Raw genomic sequence first — 19,640 nt, 5'->3', positions numbered from 1 at the left:
CCGGCCACTTCCGCTTCCGGTGTCGCGCCAGATAAGTCGCGGGAGGGAAGGCTTCGACCCCGCTTGTCTTTTAAGGACCCGCTGGGGTGAGTGGCCGCCCCTGTGTGTGTGCTTTTGTCGGATGTGCTGCTCCGGAAAGTGAGATGTAACCTGAGAATCAAGTTCAAAACCACAGACTGACACGGGAGAAAGGGTAGGAGGCGGGGGGGGGGGGGGAGGAGGAGGAGGATGGGTTCGCGCAGGCGCCGTTAGGGCGGCCGGACCTGGGCCTGGCTCGCTCTGGGGCGCGTCGCTGGGGTTGGGCTAACGGGGAGGTGACTGAAGTGGGGGTAGTTGTTTAATGCCCTGGTCAGCCTGCTGGTTTGTTTGTTTGTTTGTTTTACCTTTGCTGACACATCTTAATTTCATGGGGGGAAATAAAAAGAAGATACACTATAGGACACACAAGGTGCATTTTTTCCCCCCAAAGAAGTTAAGCAATAGGAGTCCACATTGCTATTTGTTGGTTTTCATGGATATCTACCGGGGCTAGAGTAGCAAAGATCAACCTAGTGGATCATGACCTTGCTCTTGCAAAACCAGAAGTCGTGACCAGCCTCCCCGCCCCCCCCCCCCCCCCCCCCCCGCTTGTTCTCATCCCTAAATTCTTGAAAAGAGGAGCATACTTGAAGAAGCTCTAGCCTAGTCCTCACTTAGGTAATGCCAACTTTGAATCCTCTTTTGCGTCCTCATTTAGGGGAGTGTGAAGGTATTTTATTTCAATTGTCCTGAGGTTGCAGCTTAAAAACACTTTTCTCATTTTAACCCCATTTGAAAGGAGATGTGAAATAGATGATGAATGGAAAAGGAAAGAAAAAAGGTTCTGCAAGTTATTATATATATATATATATGAATATTAGCAGCAGAACTCCTAACCATTACTTTAAAAAAAAATCCACTCACAAAAAATGCTCTTTTTAAATTTTTTTTAAAATTTATTTAATTTTGTTGACAAGGTGTTGTGCAAAAGGGGTACAGTTACATAATAGGGCAGTGTGTACATTTCTTGTGATATCTTACACCCTCGTTTTTCTTTCCCTTCCCTATATCAGGTAGGCATATATACAATACACAGTGTATACTAAAAACATATAGTAGCCACGTGGCATATGCCAAAGGAAATTCACATAGAACTTTAAATATAAGTCAAGGATAAGCAAACTCTATTGTTGACGTTATATTTAAAATGCTCTTTTTGAACTGATTTTTCTTTCAGCTTAAATTTTATTTATCTTAGTCGTTATAATGCTGGTTATTGTTTCTTCTTTTTTCCTATAATGCCCTGTGTATTCTGGACTTTACTATAGCAGCAAAACATTTTAAATAGCTGGATGCTGGAATCTCACCCTATAATCCTACCTACTCTGGAGACAGAGTTGAGGAGCAAGGTTCAAAGCCAGCCTGAGCAGAAATGTCCAAGAGATTCTTCTCCAGTTAACCACCAGAAAACCAGAAGTGGAGGTGTGACTCAACGTGGTAGAGCGCTAGACTTGAGGGAGGGAACTCAAAGACAGTGCCAGCCCTGAGTTCAAGCCCTGAAACTGACAAAAAAAAATTATATATAAACAGTGCTATAAAAGAACGATTAGGAGATTTTAGAATCTTTTTCTAAAAAGTATTTTTTAGCAAAGCTCTGTTACATTAAACATCTTGATATATATAATATGGATGTTGTAATTTTTAACATCCTATGTGAAATTATTTCTTTTTCCTTCTGTTTATCTTCCCTATGATTTAGCCCTTGTTGTCACTCTATCTAATTCTGGTACCCTGGGTATTGTATATATGTTTGTCTGAATTAGGGAAGGGAAGGGGAAAATCAAAATGGTGAGACAAAGGGTAAAGGGCAAACCAATGCAATACATACAAGATAAAATGTAAACTAACTGTACAACTTGAGGTGGGGAGGAGTTGGGGAGGAGGGAAGGTGGGAGGACAAAAAGGGAGGAGATAACAAGTTTGAAATGAAATATACTCACTACCTTATGTATGTAACTATATACATACACAGTGGAATTCTATGCTTCCATCAGAAAGAATGGCATCACCCAATTTGTAAGGAAATAGATAGACTTGGAAAAAATCATATTAAGTCAAGTGAGCCAGACCCAAAGAAAGAGACTCCATGGTTTCTCTCATCTGTAATAATTAGTATGTGTCTAGGATAGTCCTAGCAGAGGATCACAATAGTTCAGTAGCTATGTACATATGATCATATAAGATGATACTAAGTGAAATGAACTCCAAGATATGGAAACAAGAGGTTTTTCTTTGTTGTTGTTTTTAACGTGCTGTGTCAAGTTATTTTTTCTATCCTTCATTTTCTTTCTTTTTTTTTTTTTGCCATTACTTTCTAAGAGGAAAGAAGTCTGTAGATCCTAGGTATGAGTCCTTCATTGTGCTACTGAATCCTTCTTAGTCACAGATTCCTTACATATACTTCTGACAAAGCACAGTAAAAACAAACAAAAAAAATCCAGTTACACATTACACCACTCAGTTATGTTTAGATTGTATACATCTACCTTTGATCTTGGCTAAAGGTCTACTGAAAATATCTTCTCCTGGTTTTTGCCTTATCTTTTCATTTTCTTCATTATATATTTTGATAAATAGAAGTTTTGATTTTGATAAAGTCTTGCAACATTTTTTTCTTTTATATATAGTCATTTTGTGTCTTGTTTAAGAAACTTCTACTAACACAAGATTTTGAAGATATTTGGCTGTGTTTTCTCCAAAAAGCCTTGTCATTTACCTTTCACATTTAGTATTATGATTCACATAAAATTATTTTTTCTAAGTAATGCAAGGTAGGTGTTTAAGGTTTGTTTTTGCCTTTACAAATATCCAGGAACCATGCTTCCCCCATCACTTAAAGACTCTACCCCCCTCACACTGTACTGAAGCTTTAAAAAGTGTACCTGGACTGGCTGTTTCTATAGAGATGTAATGCTGGATTCCCTATTCTGTTCCAGTGACCTATTTCTCAGTTCCTTTTTTTGAATTGGGAAAGAACTGAACTGTTTATTTTAAGTGGGAAAATATTTTCATTGGCCTAAGTTAATTGTACAAAGTACAGAGTTTCATTATGACATTTCCATATATGCATGTAATATTCTTTCTGAAAAAGTATGACAGTTTCTCATTCATTTTGTAGAATGTCTCAAAAATTGAGGGCCAAGCCCAGTGGCATATCCTGTAAATATACTGACCTTTTTCTTCTGCATTCTGATTTGCCTTGCCAGTACCTCCTATTAGACAGTTCTAATCAGAAAGTGCATTCTGGCAGGATGAGTCTTCAAGAGCTTGGCAGCCAGGAGAGAAAGGCCAGAAGTCAATAGTGTTGAGTATGGTAGCAAACAATAACCAGCACGGAATAGTTTCAGGTGAAATTATGCAATAAAAAGTTTTTTTTAATGTTTCCTGCATTCCTGATTGTCTAAGGGTTTGATTTTTGCCATTGCAGAAAGATTTTTTTAATACATTGAAAAAGTAAACATAGGACCATAAATCATGTGGTTTTTTTTTCCTTTTTTAAGGAAAGGTGGCTTACATGTAGTCAAAAATAGGCTAGGCAAGTTGACTGTAAGCATCTACCATCTACATTTGACCACTTGCAAAATATATCTAAATATTTGAGTAAAGCTTTTCATTTTGTTTGTTTTGTGGGGAGGTTGTACATATAGCGTTTAAACTCGGGGTCTTGTGCTTGGTCGGCAAGCATTTAATCCCTTGATCCGAACCCCTAAGCCTTCCTGCTTTAATTACTTTTTCTAATAGGGCCTTGTATTTATTCCTGGGCCAATCTGAGCCAAGATGCTCCTGTTCACACTTCCACATTGCTCAGATGGCATACATATCACCCCACTTTTAATTAATTGAGGTGGGGAGGTCCCTCAGACTTTTTATCCAAGCTGGCATCAAACCATGACTTTCCTTGCCTCTGCCTCTGACTGCCTCTACGTCTAGAACTGTGTCCTACAAAATGTTTTTTGTTGTTGTGGATGATGAGGAGGGGGAGGATGTTTTTGGCTTTATTTGGTTTGGTTTTGCATTTCTCAGTATCTGTATAAATTGAAAATATGAAATTATATTTCAGGGCTGGGAGGTAGTTCAGTGGCAAAGTGCTTACCTCCCAATTGCAACGTCCTGGGTTCGATCCCCAGTACCAGAGAAAGAGACAAAAAATTCCATTTCTCTCCTTATGAGCTATAATTTATTTAAATGTCACATGACAGAATCGGCCTACGTAAGAATTCACTTGATACAAGAAGACTTCATGTGGGGCTGGGGATATGGCCTAGTGGCAAGAGAGCTTGCCTCATATACATGAGGCCCTGGGTTCGATTCCCCAGCACCACATACACAGAAAACAGCCAGAAGTGGCGCTGTGGCTCAAGTGGCAGAGTGCTAGCCTTGAGCAAAAAGAAGCCAGGGACAGTGCTCAGGCCGAGTCCAAGGCCCAGGACTGGCCAAAAAAAAAATAGAAGACTTCATGTGAACTTTTCAAGTATTTTTGGTTACCCTTTTTTTCCCCCAGAATGCAAAAAATCTTCAGCACTTCTTAATTCATAAAAAGGAACAAGATAATGGGTCATAATGCATCTCAAAAATAGCACTTGGATATTTCATTCATGTACATCACTGTGTTCCTTTTCTGTACCATAATTATCTCCCTCACAGATAATATTTTGGGAATGCTCAATTCATTCATAAGCAGAAATGTGACAGAAGCCTGAACTGAAATAGCAACGGAATTATCTCGTCATTTCAGTAATGTCTTTACATAACTTTTCCCTAGGTTCAGGATGGTTCGAAGTGGGAAAAATGGTGACCTTCATCTTAAGCAAATTGCGTATTATAAACGAACGGGTGAATATCATTCAACTACACTACCAAGCGAAAGAAGCGGCATAAGAAGAGCAGCAAAAAAATTTGTCTTCAAAGGTGAAATTATTTTCCAAAATCTTGATCACTTTCAGATTTTTCTTTGCATATATTCTTTATGGAATCCTGAGAAGTTCTATAGGAATTGATTGTTGCTAAGCAATTATCAATGTGTTAACTTGAATGTTCAATTGAAAGCAAACTAAAGATCAAATTAAAGCCAAAAAAGGCCTTTGAGGTTACAGATCAAAGAAATACCATGAAAAAATTAGCATATACTTACCTAAATGACCTTCTTCAGCTTTCGCCCTACAGTGGTTCTTATTCTCACAGTGCACCATCAAGCCTTGAAGCCACTGTCAATGTGGAACATATAGGGTATGCAGCGTGACAGTATTAACAGCATTAGTTGATTTCTAAATTTAAAAATGTATTCATATCATATCTATTGCTCTCCCTCTAGTTACAATTAAATATTCTCAGGATTACCTTTTTTTTTTTTTGATCCTGACTCCCTCTGGATAGATTTAACATTTGAAGGACAGTGGAATGCTTATCTTGAAAGCTCATAAGAGTTTTTCCTTTTTTCCCTGCCCTCCTTCAAAGGAAAAAAGTAGTCATCAAATTACTAAGTGAATGTCAATGCCACTAGTAGGAGAGTATGTGTTTGTGCATTGTTACTGGGACCTGAATTCATGACCCTTGCCTTTTCTTCCATTCACAGCTGTTCCTAAACCACTTAAGCCATGTCTCTACTCCTGACCACATATGTCTGTATATATCCTACCAGGGACTCCTTATTTTTAATAATAACAGACCCATTACCTCTTAAATTTAAGAGGGAAGACAGTCATTCTTTTAATCGTTTATGATTACTTTCTCAGTACATTGTAGGCCCTCGAGATACATGGATGACCTAGCTAGACAGGTAATGTTCATACTCGTAGGTTGCCTACTTAAGTCAACAGTATATAGGTTAGCATGTAATGCAATAAAGATATATTCTTAAGTTTGAATAGCTAATCGATCCACCCTATAGAAGTGATGGTCCTTCTAATCTCCTGGTTGCTTCACTGGTACAGATTCTTATTAGATATCCTCTTAAGAGAAGCCGAACATGAGGATAAAAGTTCTTCTCTGTGTTCTCTACCTTCTAGTTAAGTCTAGATAAAACTTGCGAGACATGTTTGCTCACAAAAATAAGTTATGATGTAATATTTTTGAAAATTCTGCTCTAGGGAATCGCTTTAGTACATGATTTGTGTGTTAATTTGTGCCATTTCCAGGAACCAGCTGTTAGCTTTTTCCTACCTTGCGTGCTCCCATAGAATGACAGCTTCCTATTCTAGTACTTGCCACATGCTTTGGTGAAAAGTTAGCTACACTTAGATTGACAGCTAAAAAATTACGAGCAGCTGCTGTATCTAGGTAGATACTTAGTGAGTATAACAGTGGACACCCTTTCCAGTTGCATGGTAGCATCATTACAAGTAAATCATGTTTTTTCAAATGGAGAAAGATTTTGTAAGATGAAAATTATAAACCCTTATGGCTTAAAGATTAAGCTGTGATTATCTTAACACCATATAGATCTATGAAAATTAATGTTTTCTGTCTTACTGGTATCGTTTATTTCAGAGAAAAAGCTCTTTTATGTTGGAAAAGAAAGAAAACAAAATCGTTTGGTAATTGTTTCAGAAGAAGAAAAAAAGAAAGCCCTGAGAGAATGCCATGAAAATGACACAGGAGTTCATCACGGCATATCCAGAACCCTTACTCTAGTAGAATCCAGTTACTACTGGACTTCTGTGACCAATGATGTCAAACAGTGGGTATGGCTTGTGTGCTTAGAATATATTGAATGATACCTTTCTAATGAACGTGTCAATTTCATTATTCCCCACATTTACTCTAGATATCACCTTGTAATAAGGACTTATTGTGAAGATTTTTCTTTTTGTATAAAAAATTTTAAATGAAAGGGCATTTGTTTTCCTTCCATTTATTTTAAATCACTAAAGCATAATTTAAGGTAGTAAAAATCTTTAAACTGTTGGGAAATAACCATTTTGTTGTTTCATAGTACAATCTGTTTTTTTAATTTTATTTCATTCATTCTTTCATTTATTTATTTAGTGTGGTACTGAGGAATTGTATGGAGGGCATTCATGCATTATAGGCAAGCACTCTGTCACTAAGGCACATTCCCAGCCCAATAACTATTTAGTGAAAATAAATTTTTAGAACCACGATTTTATCATTGAACTTTTATATGCAGTCAAAATTTAATTGAAGCCAGAAGCTCATGGCTCATGCCTATAATCCTAGCTACTCAGGAGGCTGAGGTCCGAGGATCATGGTTCAAAGCCAGCTGGGGTAAGAATGTCTGTGTGACTCATCTCCAATTAACTACCAAAAAATTGCAAATGGCACCTTGGTTCAAAGTGATGCAGTGCTCACTTTAAGGTGAAAAGCTCAGGAAAAGTGTTCAGGCCCTGAGTTCAGCCTCACAACCAACCTAAAAAAAATTAAGAAAGAACTTCTCTTGATTGAATGATTATTGCCATAATACCAGTCCTGCCAGATTTTTGGAATGGAAGATAATAAATGTGTTGTGTACATTGTGGACTTTTCAGGTTTTGTGCTATTCCATCTCTAGATAGAAAGTGTCAGCCAGGACAGAGACTCAAAACCAGATGCAAAAATCAAACAGTAAACCATCTGTGCATTTTTTTTTTACATTTAGTTAAATCTTTGTTAGATTATTATCATTCAGGAATGGATATGTGGGTTTTGAAATATTGATAAATATTAAATTTATAGTATGATCTATTCTTTTAATTTCATTTCATTCATTCACTTATTAAATAAGTTTAAGTTGAAAAGTAAAAATGTTAATCAGAAGTTAACTATGAGTGTATTGTAATAAGATGTTTTCTAAAGTCCTTCAGGAGTTAATGTGATGTGAATACTTTCTAAAGAAAAATTCCAGAAATACGTCAAAAAATGTTATTATCTATAAGTTAGTGAGTGGGTCTCTTCTCATATTATTACAATGAAAGTTGCAGGAGAACACAGGCTTTTTTTTCCTTTTTAAAATTTTTTTAATTGAGTTCGTTATTACATATATTTAACAGTGTACATTTTGACTTTCACAATGATGAAAATTGTCATTCTACTCTACATAGCTTGTGAAGTCTATGAACTTTAACAATAAAACCATTTCCTTCATTTCGGATGATATGTACATTACGTTCCTTTTGTTTAGCAACATCTGTTCCCTCCTTCACTCATTGCTTCCTTCTCACTCCCACCCGTGAATTACTTAGTTCTCTTTACTCCCTTTGTTCAATGTAGCGATGGTCCCCTCTGCTATATTATTATATTTTATCTGCTCACTATCCTATCCCAGAGGCTAGAGAATTTCTGGCATCTGTAATATTGTTTCATTCGAATTATATTTTGTAGTAAATTAATGCATGAACTTTAGAGTGACTTTAGGAGGAAATGTCTTTTGTCTACAGAAATTATGAACAATGAAACATCACATAGTACTTCATAAACGTACGATTTTTGTGTGGCAATTTGAAATAGTGGAAAGCTGATTTTAAGGTATATTGATTTAATAAATGTATTGATGTGAACCGGAACTATGTTGCATGTGAATTTGACCCGAAAAGACAGTTATTTAAAAGAAGAAACTACTATTTACATGTTGTTTTGAATATGAGGCTATTTTCAGTGGGTAGCTGTCACTTCGAAAGCTTCTCCTTCAATTCATAAAATACTTGTCAACCACTTTAAACACTGATTTGTAGGATTGCTTTATTTTATATTGAATATTTTAACATTTGGTATATTTTATTTTTTTTTGTTTCTCTTTTTAGGTTTATGCTTGTCAGCATTGCCAAGTTGCAAAAAATGCAGTTATTCTAGCACCTAAACAGCACATTCTCAAGGTGGAAAATCCATGGAATGTAGTTACAGTTGATCTGATGGGACCTTTTCATAAAAGCCACCAAAGTCATGAATATGCTATAATCATGACAGATTTATTCACAAAGTGGGTTGTGCTTTTACCCCTCCGAGATACTTCAGCATCAGAAATCTCCAAAGCTATTCTCAATGTAATTTTATTGTATGGACTTCCTCAGAAAATAATAATGGATCAAAGTGATGACTTCATTCAACAGGTAAGGCAAATTGCTTAAGTCTGGAACAAACAAACAGTGCCCTGCATATTATAGGCTGCTTAATAAATTCTGATAAATTGTTTTAAATATATAGTGTATGCTACAAAGGTAATTGAACCTAGAAATGAGGAAACTATGATTTTAATATGCTTTGGCCTTTTTTCCAGTTAACCTGAATGAAGAAATAAGCAAGAAAGAATACATGTGAACAACCCCAAAAAAGAAATATACAATTAAATTTAAGTGACATTTAAAATTTTTATAATTAATAGGGTAATGTGTATGAATAATGAGAGAGGGGCTGGGAATATGGCCTAGTGGTAGAGTACTTGCCTCACAAACATGAAGCCCTGGGTTCGATTCCTCAGCACCACATATATAGAAAGAGCCAGAAGTGGTGCTGTAGCTCAAGAGGTAGAGTGCTCGCCTTGAGCAAAAAGAAGCCAGGGACAGTGCTCAGGCCCTGAATTCAAGGCCCAGGACTGGCAAAAAAAAACCAACCAAACAAACAAAAAAAACAATGAGAAATACCGTTTCTTGGTTCATAGTCACTTTGATATGTGTTTCCCTGAAGTTATATTTATTAAGTAGTTAGGACTTATGTGATATATCCCTACAAGTATCCCCTGCTTCCATGATTCTCTTAAGAGGACTCAGTATATAGTTGTCTGTGGTTAAGATTTATTCATTGAAAATTTTTCTCAGTCTTTCCATTTTCTGACAAATGGATCAATATTAGTCTTTCTGATGGAAGCATAGAATCCCATTGTGTATATATACCACATTTTCTTGACCCATTCTTGCACTGAGGAGCATCTGGTTTGATTCCATATCTTGGTTGTGGTAAACAATACTGCAATGAATATGGTCGTGCTGGTGGCTTTGGTGTAGCCTGGTTTGTGGTCAGTTGGATAGATGCTCAGTAGGACTGCTGGGTCATAGGGAAGCTCTATGCTTAGTAAGCTAAGTCCAAAGAAACATAGTCTGCATGTTTTCCTCATTTATAATAATTAGATTAGTCTGTATCTAAAAGACAGATAAACACCCTTGGACATGATTAATTAAGCAGCAGTCTAAACATTCATGGGTTCCATAGCTATCATATAGAATGATGCTTATTGAAACACTCTCCAAGAAATGGAAGCAGGAGGTTTTTTATTGTACTATTTGTGGTTTTTTTTCCTTCCTTCCTTCCTTCCTTCCTTCCTTCCTTCCTTCTTTTCTTTCTTTCTTTCCTTTTTTTCTTTGGTTTATTTCCCTCAGTCCTCCCTTTTTATTTCTATACCTTTTGTCTTGTATATAAGTTTATCTGATTTGGGGAGGGTGAAGGACAGTCTAGAAACGGCAGGGCAAAAGGTAAGCCAATTCAGCAGTGAAACCCACTAGACACTGTTGAAATCAACTATATACCTTGAGAGGAAGGGAAGTTGGGAGGGGAAAAGCTGGAAGAGAATGAGGGAGAGGATGACACTGTTCAAAAGGAAATGTGCTCATTACCTGTAACTGTGGCCCCTCTGCACATCACGTTTATAATATAATCTTAAAAATTAAAAGAAAGTAAAAAAAGGTTTACTCAGTGAAAGGATACAAAGAATCAGAAAACACAAAAGGTATATGTATAGAAATCCAGACCAAAAAAAATCAAGTGCAAGCGTCCACTAGAGCTACACATGGATGTGTTTAATTTCTCCAGCAGTTATTTAAGACAGCACGTATGGAATGTTGCCAACAAGAGAAATTCACTGTGAACGCAGTGCCTAGAGATTTTATTGCTATCTGTTCACACAGGCACCTTCTGCCTGATATTCAAAACTCTCAGAAGGAAAAGTATTGAACATAGACAACCTTATTGGTGTAAACTGTTTGGGAAATGAGTGTTCTTATCTGTTAAAGAATGGTTGAAAACCCTTCTGGTCGGAAGAAGAATCAATTTCTTAGACACTAGCCAAGAGCCAAAGTTTTATGTGGCGTACCAAAGCATAGCAGTCTCAGACCTGCAATGCCAACTCTTCCAGCAACTGATTAGGATGTAGACATTTTAGTCAGGGATTTAAGTCAAGTAAAGAGCATAGAAAGTTTAAGTAAAGAGCATAGGAAGTTCTGCATAGTTTGAGTCCTCAGCACCAAATAAAAAATACATATTTTTTTTCACTATTAAATAACTAGTATCTTGCTAACAAGTACCTACTGGAAACTCATCCTTATTTCTTGTTTCCCACTGAGTTTTATGTAAAAATGGCTTTTTTTACATTGGCTAAAATAAAAATTATTTCTATAAAGATATGAAATCATCACAAGAATTACAGGTTGATCCAGTGTTGAAACAGAGCTGTAGTGACCTAGTTGACACTACCTATATCGACATCAGTTGCTAACGTGGCAGAGTTTGGCAATGAGTTGAAGTGATAAAATGGTGTAGGAGGGAAAGTATCAAGCAAACAAAGTGAACAAGTATACAAGTGAGTATAGGAGGGAAAAATTATCTAATATACTCGTTACTAGTTGGACAACAATTTTTAATTTATTTCTGTAGTCTTTAGAATTAAGCATAATTTCAGATAAAGCATTTTATTTATAATTGAAAAACTGTAATTTCCTCTTGTTCTTGCATATAGACAGCTTAGAAATAGCAATATAAGTTTCAATGGAGAACACCAAATTTGTCTGCATAAAAAAGAGGAACATATGTAGTAAAATATATAGCATTACGTAGTAAAATAACCAAATCATAAAGGCTAAGAAATAGATTTTAAAAAAACAACATAAACCCTTTGACAAAAAAGTGCTAATAAATTTAGTAAAAAGCAAAAATATAATTTTCAAGAGGAAATAGAAATTTTAAGCATGGAAAAAAGTTCAAGCTCCATAGCACTAAAAAAAATGCAACACTGTATTTTGCATTTACATAAGCAAAGAGTAAGAATAATTAATACCAAAAAAACAAGTTGATCCGGTTATATTGGTAGCACTGTATCTTGAAACTGTTTTGTAGAGCAAAATTTGCCAGTGATCCACTAAGAGCCTTACGTGTATTTTGTCCTTTAGTTAGCAATCCTTGATTTTTAATTGTTATTATAAAGGTGATATACAAAAAGCAATGCTTTTAAAAAACTTATGCTAATTAAAACATCTAAGTATAGAAGTATGGCTTGGGATGAGGCTATAGAGCAGTGCTAAACTGTCTAATATAGAAATTCTTATTAGTGGCGCTGTGGCTCAAAGTGGTAGAACACCAGCCTTGAGTGAGAGCAGTGTTAAACTGTCTAATACAGAAATTCTTATTAGTGGCGCTGTGGCTCAAAGTGGTAGAACACCAGCCTTGAGTGAAGGAGCTCAGGGACAGCATCCATGTCCCAAGTTCAAGCCCCACAACCCACCAAAAAACAAAAGAACAAAACAAAAAGAAATTCTTGAGGCCCTTGGATTAATTCTTAGCACCAGGGGAATCTTTTTTTAAAGAATGCTATTTTACTATTTAAAATAGAGCTATTTATATGAGCAAAATGGAAAACAACCAAATTATCCAAAAATTATGTTTCTAGCCACGTGATGGAATATTTTAATATATAATGGCTCAGCTCATCTAGAATTGGCAATTAAAGTACTTAAAGGGAACACATACCTTGGAGAGGCGCCCAGACTTATAGCCAGTTTTGCACATGCACTAAGTAAAATTTATCTTGAGCCAACCACCAAGATATGAATGTATTTTTTTAATGCAGTATAACCTTGCTTGCCTTTTCTGATATAGTATTATCTGTGTAAGGAAATAGGGAAGACAGTCCAGTTTGGGGGAAGACTACTTAGATCTTCCATTTATGATATCCTTAATTTCATTAATGTGTCCAACAAGTTTCAGCTCTATCATTTTCCTGTGATTGGTAGGCACTTATATCTTAATATTATCTTGTTTCATTGCAGGAGACTTAAGTTACCTGTCCATTCTATGACAAACATAGCATGATGAAATCGAGATTTTTTTTCATTTTTTAATTTAATTTTATTGGTTAAATGATATACAGTTACATACTTGTCATACTTGTCACCCTCTCCCTCATTTTTCTCTCTCCCCCTACTCCTGAGTATTTCCAACATACTGTCTTGTGAGTAGCACTGTTGCATTGGTTCACTCTTCATCCTTTGCCTCACCATTTTGATGTTCCCCTTCCCTTCCCTAATGCAGATAAACGTATATACAATACACAGGGTAAAGAAGTCAAAACAGTGACAACAGGGGATAAACCATAGGAAAGAAAAATGGAAGAAAAAAATTTCACATCTAGATATTATAGTCCCAAATTTATTTGGTGGGCTAGGATGTAACTCAGTGGCAAAGCACTTGCCTAGTAAGTGGAATGCCCTGGGTTCAATCCCCACCCCCCCAAAAAAAATTTATTTGGCGACCATTTATTGTTTAATTGTATATGACAAACAAATTTGCCCGGCTTCTCTCTACCCCCCCCCCCCCATCCACGTGGGAGGGGTTCCCGGGCTTGTCTGCCTCTTCTGTGTGGGATCCTTTCTCGCTCTCTCATGTCCCCTGGCCAGTTGGGATTAATCGAGGAAGTGGGGTCCCAAGGCAGCCTCGGCGTTTGGTTGCGCCGCCAGCCCAAGGAAAGACATGGGCGCATGGCAGTCCCGGAGAAAGCCTCTGGGGCGTTCTGGTTTATTCACGTGAGGAGCCAACAGATATACCCCCAAGGGCGAGCACAGGAGAGGGGCCACTGGTTGGCCACAAGGGCTGTCCCTCAAGTGATGTCAGGGGACTTCCTCTATGGGCGGAGACCACAGGCCCCCAAGGCTGGGGTCCCGGCCATCAGACACCCCAGGGGCAAGGGCTTCTCTTCCTGTTGAAGATGGAAGGAGAGGGGAGGGGCTAAAGCCGGCTGTCCCTCTTAAAGGCACAGCTGTCCCCAACAATAGTATATTGACCAGTGCATAGTAAGAACTCAATCTGTACAGTTGTTATAAATAAATATAGGAAATTTTTAGTTGAATGGCTACAGTGAGTCAAAAAACAAGACTGAAGTTCTTTGGAAGAGTTTTTAAAAATCAATAGAATAATACAAAATTTTAAACTTTATTATTTTTTAGATCAATATTGAACTGTATGGATTGTTTGGTACAAAGCAGATTATAATTTCTCATGGCTCTGGAACTATTAACCCATCTGAAAGCACACCTAGCACAATCAAAACATTTCTCTCCAAGCACTGTACTGAGCACCCGACCAACTGGGATGAGCACCTGTCAACTGTTTCATTTGCTTTCAATATCACTCACTTGGTATGTGACTTTTTTTTTTCATGTATTTATTGTTATTGTAAAGGTGATGTACAGAGGAGTTACAGTTACATGTGTTAGAGAAAGAATACATTTCTCTTTGAACAATGTCACCCCTTCCATCCCTCTCCCAGGTTTTCTCTCCCATTCTCATCTACAAGTTGTAGAGTTCATTTTCAACAGTGTCTAGTGAGTAGCACTGCTGCATTTGTTCACTCTTTATCCCACCATTTCTGTACTGCCTACTTACCCTCTGGAAGAACAAACAAGGCAGAAGGAAATGAAAACAAAACAGCAACAAAGAAAAAAACTCAGGTCCCCCCCAAAATAAACTCTTAAAGAAACGACCTAATTAACAAATGAGCCTAAAGACTTGAGAGACTTCTCAGAAGAAGAATGACCAACAGACACATAAAGAACTGTTCAACATGTCTTGCCATAAAAGAAATGCAAGTCAAAAGAACATTGAGATTCTACCTCACCTCAGTAAGAAGGGCCATTGTCAAGAAAACTAACAATAACAGATGCTGACAATGGTTTGCTGTAGCCAAAAGGGAACTCTATGACACTGTTGGGACTGTAAACTTGCTTTACTCCTCTAAAGAGTGGTGTGGAGGTTCCTCTAAGACTAAACATGGAGCTTCCCTATGACCCAGCTATTCCACTCCTGGATATTTATCCAATAGACCACAAACAAGGCCACACTAAAGCTACCAGCACAACTGTGTTCATCGCATAATTGATTACCATAGCTAAGTTATGGAATCAAACCAGATGCCCTTCAGTGGACAAACGGGTCAAAAAATATATATAATGAAATTCTACACATCCATCAGAAAAAATGATGCTGCCTCATTCGCAAGGAAATAGAAAGACTTAGAAAAAATTATATTAAGCAAAGTAGAGCAGACCCAAAGAAACAGAAGTTACATGGTTTCATTTGTAGTAACTAGAATATGCCTATAAATCTACAAATAGACACACTCTGGTAAAAGAAAAATAAATACACTGGGACATGATAAATTACACAGGTCTCTAGGCATTCACACAGAGTGAGACCAAAGGAGGATAGACTTAGGAGAGGTTCACATAGTCTCAATAGCTATGTGTATCTGGCCATATAAAACAATACTTATCGAAATGAATTCCAGGAGGTATGTACCCTTTTATGCAGCTTTTACTTGCAAGCTCTGTCTAGACAAATGTCTCATTGCAAAATTTGTTCATTTTTCTTAAAATAGGAGCCAACAAAAAATACACCATATTTTCAGATGTTTAATCGAAATCCTAATATGCCAGAAACTTCAGATAGTCTTCATGAAGTGGATGATGATAATGCAAGTACATTTTCCAGAATTCTAGATGCAATTAAAGAAGTGGAAGCTAATAAAATAATGGAGAATAAGACTGCATCAGTGGGCCAGGTGATTCTGTTTAAAATGAAAACTGTAAGCTCTTAAAAAGTGATACTCTTTAAGTGTCAGGATATATATGCATGCAAGTACATATGCATAATGTATATATAAATATATACCTCTAAATATCTTTATTTATCAACTTTGCTCACCTTAAATAGTATGCTTATAAGCTATGAAATTCTGAGAGCCAGTAGTAGAAAAATAACTAAAAGCTGGAGTCAAATCTATACTGTTGCTACTTTCTGGTAGTTGGACTGGAAAATTACTTAACCTATGTCAGTTTTCCTCCTGTCAAAAATAAGGGTACTAAAACTGCTTTCGAAATGCTGTTTTAAAATACTGAAATTATGCCTACACTTTGGTATTATTTGGGATTATCACAATAAATAGCTTCCATTACAATAGAGTTTTCATCCCATTTATCTTTATTGTACTTACAGATGGAGGACAACAATTTGGATGAACTGAATAAAAACAAGATTGTTGTTAAAAAGAAACCAAAGCAGTTAAACCCATTCCATTTAAAAGTGGGTCATGAAGTTTTAAGACAAAGGAAAAATTGGTGGAAGGATGGTCGCTTTCAGTCTGAATGGGTTGGTCCTTGTGTCATCGACTATATTACAGAAAATGGGTGTGCTGTCCTGAGAGACAATACTGGGACTAGACTCAAAAGGCCAATCAAAATGTCCCATCTTAAGCCTTATGTAAGAGAGTCCAGTGATCAAGGTAAATATCTACTATTCTCTCCATCTTTCCTTGCTTTGAGGGAGGAAGTGGATTAAAACTATCAGAAACATTTCTTTCCTCTTTTGATTAGGTTTTACCTTCCTTCTTATATTTTATAAAACTTTGCTATAATGTTAGATGCTTCAAGTAATCTGTTTCACTAAAATAAATGTTTTATAATTGAGAGATTTTATTTGACTCATACTGTGCTTCTCATAGTTCATATAAAAGTTAGATTCCCCATTTTACAGAAGAGTTACATCTGCTCTGTTTTCACTTTCCCAGTATCCCATTTGTCACTATGTGTCTCATTTTAGTGTGGAAAAAACAACCCAGAAACCATAATCATAAGTCTGTTTAAATATATTGCCCAGATTGTCATAGTTAGATTGTGAGGACAGATAAGAGTGCAGAGTAGAATATACTTAGAATAACATATTACACACAGTGATAGCCTGCTATACAGTTATACGTGCCCCAATATATGACTGGTTCTAAGAGTGAGTATATCCTGATCTCTCACTTTTCCTTTCATAAATTATTTAAGTGACCTGTGTACTATACCTTTCAGGTAAAGTCCCCTGGTATATTTGTTCCCTAAAGCCATTTTGGAAGAGCAAATTGTAATGAATTAAAATATCAGATGGGAAATCATTTTCTGTATATTTTTCTCTATTAAAAGACATTGCTGCTTTAGTATCATTTTAACATGAATTTAAACACTTCTCTTGAGGATAATAATAAATTTCTTAAAATGAAACAAAACTTCCTTGTCACTGTTACAGATAAATTAGACTTTTAAAGTTTAAAAAATGCTTAGTATCAAATTAGACTTAGATAAACTAAACTTTCAAAGCTACTCTACTGAAGTCTGCCTTCTTACCTAATTTTGTCACATAGCCTGTCTTTGGCCAGTTTATCCTCATCTAGTTCACTCATATTTTGCTAATGTGATATTATCTTCTAAATATGGGCCCTATAAAGATTGGATAACAACCTAAAATTATAAATGTAAAAGATTTAACAACTATATTAAAAATAACCTTTGATGAGCTTAGTGTAATTCACTCAGAGGTGTCTTACAAAAGTACATTAAGAATGTTATCATTATCCAAAAACAGCTTTTTTTTAATATGTGCTAGTTCTATCATCTATACTTCACATGTAAATACCTAACAAATAAAATCTAAGAAGTGTAAAAAGGACGACTTTAAAAATTCTTGCTTGTCCTTAATTCTTTCTGTGAACTGTCTAAAAATATATTTTCAGTCCTTGATGTGTATTTTTTTCAAATTTTTATTATCAAACTGATGTACAGAGAGATTACAGTTTCATACATTAGGCTTTGGATACATTTCTTGTACTGTTTGTTACCTTGTCCCTCATTCTCCCCTCCCTCCTCCCCCTTTCCCTTCCCCCCCCCCCCCCCGCCCAGGTGTTCAGTTCACTTACACCAAACAGTTTTGCAAGTATTGCTTTTGTAGTTGTTTGTCTTTTTTTACCCTGTGTCTCTCAAATTTGGTATTTATTTAGTGGCTTAGCAAATTCATTAGTAGTTAGTCTTAATAGTTAACTTTTATTACTTTGGGCTTTGCTCTTCACTTAACATTATTTAATTTTAAAGTGGTGATTAATTATGATTATAAAAGCAACCTTTGGTGTCTTTACTTTCAGATAGTCTTTATCTTCTGCAAGGTTCGATAGTGGCAGATCATGACTACATTGGATTTCCTGAAATTCCAGTTGGAGCATACCAAGCAAATATTCTGGTCGAAGATACTATTGGTGTAGTTGACAATGAACTGCTGACGTCAAGCAAGGATCATGAACTATTAGAATATAGAAATTCCAAAATCTCACCACTGATAGGAGATCATCGTACTCTTGAAAAACAGACTTTCAATCTGTTGGACTCTTCAAACCAAGTTCTTGAGTACTTAAGTTAGTAAATACCAAAATTCATTTAAAGTGCTGTTTTAGGTTATATAAATCCATTGGGTCTTGATATTTTCTCTACTAAAATAGTTATATAGATGTGTCTTAATATACACCTAGTGACTAAATCCTATATGTTTATAAATAATTCATCTAAGATTGTACTGCACTGGAATATCAGTATACATGTGTACAAATTTATAAATGGGTGTATATATATATATATTTGAATATAGAGTGTATATGTGTGTGTGAAGAAAGTATATAGAATTCAGTTTTTCTCCTAATAGAGAAACAAGTAAAGCAATTTTGCTTCTTAGCAAATAAATTCCATCTCCAAATTTTAAAACCTTTGTGTGATATGGATAATTGCTTTTTCACTTCTCTTTCTTGCATTCTCTCTCTCTCCCTCCCTCTCTCGCTCCCTCCCTCCCTCCCTCTTTGGTCATCCATGGGGAGTGAACCCAGAACCTGAACACTGTCCCTGAGCTTCTTTGCTGAAAGTTATTGTTCTACCACTTTGAGCCACAACTCCACTTCCAATTTTCTGGTGGCTAACTAGAGATAAGGGTCTCATGGACTTCACTACCAAGGCTGGCTTCGAACTGAGATCCTCAGATCTCAGCCTGCTGAGTAGCTAGGATGACAGGTGTGAACTACTGATTCTCAGCTCTGCCACCAGTGCCCAGCTTCATTTTTTTTCTGCACTATTTCCCCCTTTTTAAACAAACTTAAACTTCTTACAGTGGGATTAGGAAATACTAAATGAAATGTAGTATAAATCTTCTTTCTGTCTCTTTGGAACTTTTACAATTAATATTGTAGGAGATAGAGTTGTTTAATAGACTTTAACTAAATAATGACTTTGATGTATACTATTCAATATGTAGTTTTAATATATACTTTCAGATAATCTAATTTTACTATATATTTGGAATTACTATCTGAATCTATATGTGTTTTTTAAAGTGTTTTCTCATTTTCATGTTACATATTGAAATGATTGTAAGGTTAATGGGAAGATCACCTTCCTAGTAAGCATTAAGCCTTTAATTTAAGCCCAAGTACCACCAAAAAAAAAAGTCAGACTATTACTTCTATGCCCGTGTACCTTTATCCTACAAATGTTAAGAAGCACTATGAAAACCTATCTCTCTGT

General features: G+C 36.1%; 1 protein-coding gene across 5 annotated transcripts; it reads left to right on the top strand.

Annotated features, from left to right (window-relative positions):
- Positions 1 to 33: 33 nt before the first annotated feature.
- Positions 34 to 18,824, top strand: Gin1 (gypsy retrotransposon integrase 1). Of its 5 annotated transcripts, none has more exons than XM_048331441.1 (8): positions 34 to 86; positions 4,841 to 4,986; positions 6,565 to 6,758; positions 8,814 to 9,119; positions 14,214 to 14,405; positions 15,644 to 15,739; positions 16,261 to 16,546; positions 18,221 to 18,824. In XM_048331441.1, the coding sequence occupies exons 2-8, from the start codon at positions 4,848 to 4,850 to the stop codon at positions 18,490 to 18,492; spliced, it is 1,485 nt and encodes a 494-aa protein (XP_048187398.1). In that variant the 5' UTR covers positions 34 to 86; positions 4,841 to 4,847; the 3' UTR covers positions 18,493 to 18,824. The 5 variants fall into 5 exon arrangements, with proteins under 5 accessions (XP_048187398.1, XP_048187396.1, XP_048187399.1 ...); XM_048331439.1 differs by having other exon boundaries at positions 15,644 to 15,826; XM_048331440.1 differs by having other exon boundaries at positions 69 to 193; positions 15,644 to 15,826.
- The last annotated feature ends 816 nt before the right edge of the window (positions 18,825 to 19,640 follow it).

Source organism: Perognathus longimembris, chromosome 22 (genome assembly GCF_023159225.1).
Source record: "Perognathus longimembris pacificus isolate PPM17 chromosome 22, ASM2315922v1, whole genome shotgun sequence".
In the NCBI taxonomy this organism is placed as follows: Eukaryota; Metazoa; Chordata; class Mammalia; order Rodentia; family Heteromyidae; genus Perognathus; species Perognathus longimembris.
The sequence above is the reverse complement of the archived record's forward strand: the minus strand, read 5'-3'. Positions and strand labels throughout refer to the sequence as shown.

What these genes read in the sequence shown, in the direction of transcription:
- Gin1 (XM_048331439.1), top strand. Translation starts at nt 4,848, where the DNA reads ATGGTTCGAAGTGGGAAAAATGGTGACCTTCATCTTAAGCAAATTGCG. An exon ending in AAAAAAATTTGTCTTCAAAG is followed by an intron (nt 4,987 to 6,564) that starts GTGAAATTATTT and finishes CGTTTATTTCAG; the next exon opens with AGAAAAAGCTCTTTTATGTT. An exon ending in AGACTGCATCAGTGGGCCAG is followed by an intron (nt 15,827 to 16,260) that starts GTGATTCTGTTT and finishes TTGTACTTACAG; the next exon opens with ATGGAGGACAACAATTTGGA.